The following is an 8146-nucleotide window of genomic DNA, read 5'->3' as shown; positions in this document are numbered from 1 at the left end:
CAAGGAAATAGTACTCTCATAGTAACCTGAGATCTCCCTTCTGAAGACTTCACAAAAAATTCTGATCTTGCTGCAGAAACACCCGAGGATCCTAATTCTGGCTCAGATAATTCAAATAAGGAAATTTTTGAAATCATGAATAAAAGTGAAGAAATTCATCGTGGAAACCTTCGTCTGAAGAAAAACTAGGAAAAGGCTGAAACATCTCTTCGTGTGAAAAATCAAGAGTTTGAAAAACTCAATGAGAATTTCACTAAAACCCTCTAAGATAAAAGAAATTGATTTTCTCAAGTGTGACTTACAAAGGCTCTCTAGAAGTTCTGATAAGATCTTAGCTATGATGTTTGGTCAAAAGTCCTTTGGTAACTCAAGTAGGATTGGGTTTAGAACAATGTTTTAAAACCCAGACCGGACAGCGAACCAGTAAAATGACCGGGTCAGGATCAACTGGTTCAACAAATGATTTACTGGGTCACACAAGCTGGGTCATACAAAGAATAGTTTAATGAAAAATACTAGCTAATGTGAATAAATGAAAGTAGAAAGTTCACGGACTCTATAGGACATACGTCCGGTCCCACTAGTACTTTTCCCTTCTGGTCAATAAAGATACTTGCCCTTATTATGTGTAATTAATTCCTTATACTAAAACACCAAATTGTGCGCCCTTTATTTCCTCCCATCTATTTCTCTGTGTTTATTGCTCCTCCATATTCTTTTTCAGATTCTTCTCTACTCGGTTTTTTTTTTTTTTTTGATGCCCTTCTCTACTCGCTTCAAAAAAAGGAAAAATAAAATAAAAATCGCAACAGCGTGGCAAGATCATCACAACATCATCAACGTGGACATGGATCTGTTTTTTTATTATTAGATTAATATATTAGTGGTGAAGATTGTACCAACAAAGATTAACTTCTGTCTCCTTTCCATCTGTAAACCTTATTCATCTTAGATTTTGTAAATTTTTTTTGTAAAATCTTTGTTCTATGATCAATTATTTGGGATCTAGCCATGTACTTTCATGGTTCCTCCTTACTTCTTGTGTCTTAGTTCCTTCTTTGAAGTATGTTTTAATACTGTAGTTTTTTGTTTTTGATAAAAGGAAGGGGTTAGATCAAATCTGTATTTTGTTTTGATACATTTTTTTTCCTTGATTAATGTCTGGATTAACCAGTTTAGATCGGTCTGGGTCAATGGATTACTGATGCAACCGCCCGGTTAATCCGGTTCACTGGTTTTTTTAACATGTTAGTGGGTCAGTGTCGAACCAGACCGTTTTTTTAGTGGTTCACCGGTCCAACCGGCCGGTCTGGTCCGGTTCTTAAAAAACTTGTTTAAAAGTAATACCTCCTTCAGCAAGAACAATACTTTCATTCTTGCGTGAACCAAATAGTGTGATAGTGGTTAAATGACGAGGGTACCAAGTACACCACAATGTTTTTGATATCAAATGGCGTTCAAGCATACAAGTAGAGTGATGCTTTTACAACTAAATAACTTTTAATGCAGAAAAAGTAAAAGCACACTAACACAACATTTTTCTTAACGAGAAAGGAAACTACTAATGCAGAAAAATCTCGGGACCTAGTACAGTTTTGAATACTCTCATAATTAAGCTGCTATGAAAATATACTACTAACTTCGTATAGTTGAGACCAAGTAAACTACCCCTAGTTTCTCAGTATCCCTATGGCTACAACCAATCTGGCCAACCCATGTGAATCCTAAGATAGAGTCCACTATCTTAAGTTGCTTCAGTCTCTCTGATGATTTTAAGCACTCAACTCTTTTGATCATCTTCCAAACAGTAAAAGACTAATCTGTTTGGTAAACACTCTCCTATCTCAGGAAATTAAGCCTTTCTTATTAACTCATAGCAGATAACTTATATTTTGATTTCTATACATTAGTTTCCACCAACATCTTATTTCACTTCTCATAATTTTTCAGCGACAACTTATTTTGGCGAATAACTAAGACGTATGTTATTGTGTATAAAATGGGCCCAAAGAAGAAGGGATGGCTCAATAATCATGCTTGATTATTACCTTCTTCAAATTTATTGAATGAACTAATACGACATTATATTAATTTGCAGAGTGATGAAAAGGCCAACATACACATCCAACCGTGTTACGGTTATGCTAAAAATGAGAAACTGGTGATTGTAATTAAAACAACATATGCATGTTCTTCCTTTTTTTTTCCCAAATATGCGTGATGATTATGTTTTTAGAGTACAACTACTATACGAATCACGAAAACTTCATACAACATGTAACTATATAATGTAACATTTCTAAAGTATGGAATAACAATGAATCAAATATTTAGATACTGTTAGATCAAATGCACATATTTGGAGAACTTATAAGCCCGTCAAACATATCTTTTCTTAGAGACGAACGTGAATTTTGAAGGCATTTAGACTAACACAAACTTTTTTTTTGACACAATCAACAAGGTTTAAGGAGAACCCAGAACCTTACAAACTAACAAAAAAAAAAAAAAAAAAGAACAAAGAAAACAAAAAAACAAAAGAAAAAACTACTGTCTATAATAGACTTTATGACTACTATCCTCTTCAAAACTTTTCCTCAACTTACTGTCAAAACTGCTTGGATCCACTTCAACAAAACTATCACTAGGATGAAAACTAGCAAGATAATCAGCTGCCATGTTGGTCTCCCTAAAAACTTGTGAATATCTAATAGAATCAAAGAGTTTTCGCAAGTGAACAATCCTCCTCACAATATGAAGAACACTCCAAGCAGGGGAAGGATTCTCAGCAGAAAGAAGCTTGTAAACAACCATAGAATCAGTGTTGATATGAAGTCTTCTGCATATTTTAAAATTTGCTAGTTTTAAACCTAATTCTGCACCTTGAAGTTCATGATTTGCTACAGTAGCAGGAACAACACCACCACAAGCAGCTGCAATGGTTGTACCTTGATGATCTCTGATAATTGCTCCACTACCACCAGAATCATCAGTCCTTGAGCCATCAATATTAATCATTACTTCATCTTCACTGGGAGGCAGCCAATAACAAGGAGTAATTTTCTTTACGTGGTAAGCACAATCAATACCCCATCCATCTAACAACACTCTAACTTGAGGTTTATCCAGCTCAGTAAGGTTAGCAGAGATGCACTTCAATCTGACATCATTAACTATCATAAAACTCACAACATCAGCACTATTGCTTTTAGAAGAGAAAATTCTCCCATTTCTTTCTTTCCAGATATGGTAAATATAACTGTTAAAGCACAGTTTTCTCATAGTGGTTACTTCTCCATCTCCTTTGAAAGTATCAATGCATCATTGTAGTTCAGAATCCCAATTCTCTCCAAGAACTCTGGCACACCCCATTTTAATCAAAAGACCAGTCCATATAGATTTTGAGAAAGCACAATCAAAAAATAAATGATTTTCATCTTCAGTACCATTCTCACATAAAACACAGTTTGGATTTTCAATCAATCACACCTCTGTAATTTGGCTCTAGTCTTGAGCCTTCTTAATAAAGCAAGCCAAGAGATAAAAGATTGCCTAGGAATTATGTTCTTAAACCAAACTATCTTATACCAATTTACCTCAGCAGCAGTACCACACAAGGCTTTATAGGTATGATGCATAGAGAAATCACCTTTAATGCTTGCTTTCCAGATTGGTAAATCTACATCCCTATCATCAAAATCTTCACCCTGTAACTGAGAAGAGATGGGACAATTTTCACTATGAGTGCAAGAAGGAAAATACCATGAACCATCTTCCATACAGTCAGCAAGAGTTAATTGAGTATTTGGACACAGCTCATGAACACACTCAACAGGGATCCAATCACAAATTCTCCCTTTTTGGTTCCAAAATCCATAAAGAAAGCTAGTATTTGCTCCATTCCCAATACAAACTCCCATGAATTGATAAGAAATACTTCTGCATTCCAGGATTCTCCTCCAGCTCCATGAGCAATTTTGAGGGACAGGCATAGACCAAAAATCTTTACCTTTAATTATATTTTCCTGAATCCAGTGAGTCCATATTGTCTCCTTGCCTGATGTGATATCCCATATATGTCTTAAATTTGCAGCAACATTAGTTGTCTCTAAGTTCTTCACACCAAGACCACCAAACTTCTCTTAAGAACATATTTGATTCCAACTTACAGGATTGTGTTTTTCCCCAAGTCAGACCCAGACCATAAAAATCTTTTGAAAAGAGAATTCAGCTCCTTAATAACTCTTTTAGGGAGAGCAAAACAAGAAAACCAGAAATATACGATTCCACTTAAAACATGCTTGATTAACAAAAGTCTACCACCAAAAGTGAGATCCTTATCTTTCCAAGATTTAATTCTCTTAGTAACCTTATCAATGAGGGGCAAACAATCCACATCTTGTGGAAATCAGAGGAACCCCTAAATATCTGACAGGCAGGTTCCCTTTAGAGCAAGTTAAGCAAGCAATTATAGCATTCAAAATAATCTCATCAACTGCAGAAGAATAAATAGAAGTCTTCTATTTATTAATAACTAGCCCTGAGAACTTACTAAAATCAGATAACACTGTTGCAAGAACCTGAGCTGACTTCACATTACCTTTGAAAAACACTAAGACATCATCAGCAAAGCATAAATGTGTCAGATGTGTAATCTTACATTTTGGGTGAAGACCAAACAGACCAGAATCAACCTACTGCTTCATAAGAGCACCAAAGACTTCCATCACCATAAAAAAGAGGTAAGGAGACATAGGACATCCTTGTCTTATACTTCTCTGAGCACCAAAAAACCCATAAGGGGAACCATTCACCATAATAGAGAATCTAAAGGTAGAAAGGCATACCATTATCCAATTAATGAACTTCTCAGGAAATCCAAACTTTCCCATAACAATTTTAATTGCCTCCCAGCTGAGAGTGTCATAGGCTTTTTGGAGATCTATTTTTAAAGAACATCTTGGAGAGCCCTTAGTCTTGTGATAGTTCCTAACAATCTCATGAGCAAGGAGAATATTATCTTGAATAGACCTCCCAGAAATAAAAGCAGATTGATTTGAACTCACTAACCTTTTCAAGACAAACTTCATTCTAGAAGAAATAATCTTGGTAATGCATTTATAAATGACATTACAACAAGAAATATGTCTGAAATCAGAAATATAAGAAGGATTACCACATTTGGCAATTAAGGTGATGACAGTGCTATTTACCTCTTTCAACAGTTTACCAGACTTGAAAAAATTACTAATGGATGCCACAAAATCATCCCCAACCACACTCCATGCTTTTTTAAAGAAGTAACTATTGTAGCCATCAGGACCAGGTGCCTTGGAGGAATGAATAGAAGAAAGGGCAGCTACAATCTCATCCCTAGAAACAGGTCTATCAAGCTCCATGGCTTCAGCAGAAGAAACCAACTCTTAAAAGTTAATATTCTCAAAAAAATCATCTGACTCAATTGAAGAAGTATCCAAATTAAATAAAGATATAAAGAAATCAACACACTCAGCTCCTATCTCTCTATCATCTTCCAAATTAACATTCTCTCTTGAGTTAAGGATTAAAATATTATTTCTTGATCTCCTTTCCTTTAAGGAAGAATAAAAAAATCTAGTATTTGAATCCCTCACTGCCATCCATTTAACTTTAGACTTCTCCTTGACAATAGGTTCTCATATCTAGTGAGCTTTGCATAAGACTGAACTGCCACTTTTTCTTGTTTAGCAATGTCTCTATTAAAAGGAGTTGACTGAAGTTGCTTTTGAAGATCATACATTTGATGCTTTGCAATCTCAACTTGTTCATAAAACTTCCTAAACCTTGCATTTTTCCAAGCAATCAACACCTTCTTCAATCTCTTCAATTTTGTAACAAGTACCATCATAGGATTTCCATGGACATGATCCTTCCAAGAGTTTTTAACAACCTCCAGAAAATCAGGTTCTTCATCCCAAAAACTGCAAAATTTATAAGGAGAAGGACCATGGTATCTACCTTCAAAAATACTAACAATGGTTGGGCTATGATCAAAGATGCCAGGATTCAAAAACTCAGCACTATATTCAGCAAAAACCTCTAACCATTCCATATTCACCATGACTCTATCAATCTTTGAAGCAATTCTTGTTTCACCCTCTTGTTTGTTGCTCCAAGTATAAAAACAACCATTATATCGTAAATCAAAAATATGACTATCTTGAACACAATCTCTAAAATCAGAGTAATGAGCAGGAGTAACATCAGTTTTACTAATTCTGTCACTACCTTCCAGCATAGAATTAAAATCCCCTAACAGGATCCTAGGTTTTTCATTTGTACTAACAAAAGCTCTTATTGTGTTCCACAAAAATCTTCTTTGAATAATGTCATTACTTCCATAAACAAAAGTAACAATGAAATTCTTATTTTGAAAAGTAGTTACCTCAAGGAAGATAGCTTGAGAAGAAGTATGAAGAACATTGACTGTCATAACATCTTTATTCCATCCAACCCATATTCTCCCAGAAGGATCAAGATAATAATTATCAACAAAGCTCCAAGAAGGACAGATATTATTTCTTATTCTACTTTTATTTGCTTCCTGGACATGAGTCTCAACAATACCTACCATAGCTAATTTATTAACTTGAATAAAATTACTAACCTTCACTTGTTTTAAGGGGTCATTCAATCCCCTTATATTCCAACCTCCTATTTAATCATATTAAACAAGGGGAGGATTAGATTTCTTAATCTTCCCAGGCTTCTTTTCAGTATCCTTCACATTCAACACATTCTTCCCTTGGATAGATGATTTACGTAAGAAGTGAACTCTAGCACCATCCAACTCTCCCCCCTTTTGAGTCACATCCAATTTTTCAACCTGAGATTGGACAAACCTAGACCCTTCTTCAACATTCATTTGAGAAATCCCAGTACCATCCTGAACTTCTAAAGTCTTAGAAGTTTCCATAACCCCAACACCATTTTCCAGACTACTAGGAGTAAGGATATTGCCATTATCCTTACTACCAGAAGACAAAGTCACCTCCATATTATCAATTGTTGTATCCCCATCCAGCTGATGAAATTTATTCTTCACGGATAAAGGATTTTCAATTACACTTTTTGTCCCACTACTTGAAGCACCACCTGAAGAACTAGAAATATTCTCCTTATTGAAATTCTTGCTTCTACCTCTTTTCAAATTTTTAACAACCCATCCTTCATTACCTCCAGCCTTCTTACTTTGTTCTGCAGTTGTGGCAATAAGTTTTTTAGCTGCTTCATCTGCAGCCAAATTAGCAGCAGCAACAAAGGCAGCAACAATAGCAGCAACACATTTGTTTTGAGTATGTCCAAATACAACACAATGAGAGCATTTCTGGGGTTTCCATGTGTATTCCACTGGAACTTTGATTTTAGTATTTCCCACTAAAGCATCAATATGACTTGGTAAATCTGAATCCACAGTAACCTCAACAAAAACCATTGCATAATTCATACGAGACCTGGTTGCAGTTTGTTTATCCAACATTAAAGGTACACCAATGAAACTAGCAAGTTTACCTAGGCCTTTTACATTCCAGAGATGCAAAGGAACATTCCTCATGTTGATCCAAATAGGAACAGTCTTCAGCTCAGCCAATTCTTGCTCTACCAGTAGAGTCCATGGTCTAGCAACAAAAGGTTGACCTGCGATAAAAAGACATACATGTTCTAAAGAAGCCATTCTAGCTTCAATAGAGTCAAATTAAAAAACAAATACTGAATCTCCATGTAGAGTCATCTTCATATCTCTTTTCAATTTCCAAGACCTCTGAACAAAAAGTTTCACCATTAGGAATGGTAATCTGTTTCCAACAAAACAACACACTACTAATCCTTCACATCGATTCACATCTTCCTTTATTTCCTCATCAGAAAACACAATAATTTTTGCCCCTTCTACTAAACTAGGTGGTTCATAAGGAAGAGTTTCCTGAATAGCATCATTCTTTTGAATACCCAACATCTCATACCGTTTAAGAACACCATTTCTCTTAGAAACAGACCCATTAATCAATCTATTAGAAACCTGCTCACTACTAACCCTAGGAGGAACAAACACAGGATTTTCCGAAACAACCATATTCAGAGAACAAAAACAGAATAAAAAGAGATA

General features: G+C 35.3%; 1 protein-coding gene across 1 annotated transcript; it reads right to left on the bottom strand.

Annotated features, from left to right (window-relative positions):
- Window positions 1-6706: 6706 nt before the first annotated feature.
- On the bottom strand, window positions 6707-7714 carry LOC113294425. The gene has a single exon (XM_026542821.1). It carries the CDS (start codon window positions 7712-7714, stop codon window positions 6707-6709), a length of 1008 nt encoding a protein of 335 aa, XP_026398606.1.
- Window positions 7715-8146: the final 432 nt, after the last annotated feature.

Source organism: Papaver somniferum, chromosome 7 (assembly GCF_003573695.1).
Source record: "Papaver somniferum cultivar HN1 chromosome 7, ASM357369v1, whole genome shotgun sequence".
Classification (NCBI taxonomy): Eukaryota; Viridiplantae; Streptophyta; class Magnoliopsida; order Ranunculales; family Papaveraceae; genus Papaver; species Papaver somniferum.
This window is presented reverse-complemented; position numbering and strand designations above follow the sequence as displayed.

What these genes read in the sequence shown, in the direction of transcription:
- LOC113294425 (XM_026542821.1), bottom strand. Translation starts at nt 7,714, where the DNA reads ATGGCTTCTTTAGAACATGTATGTCTTTTTATCGCAGGTCAACCTTTT.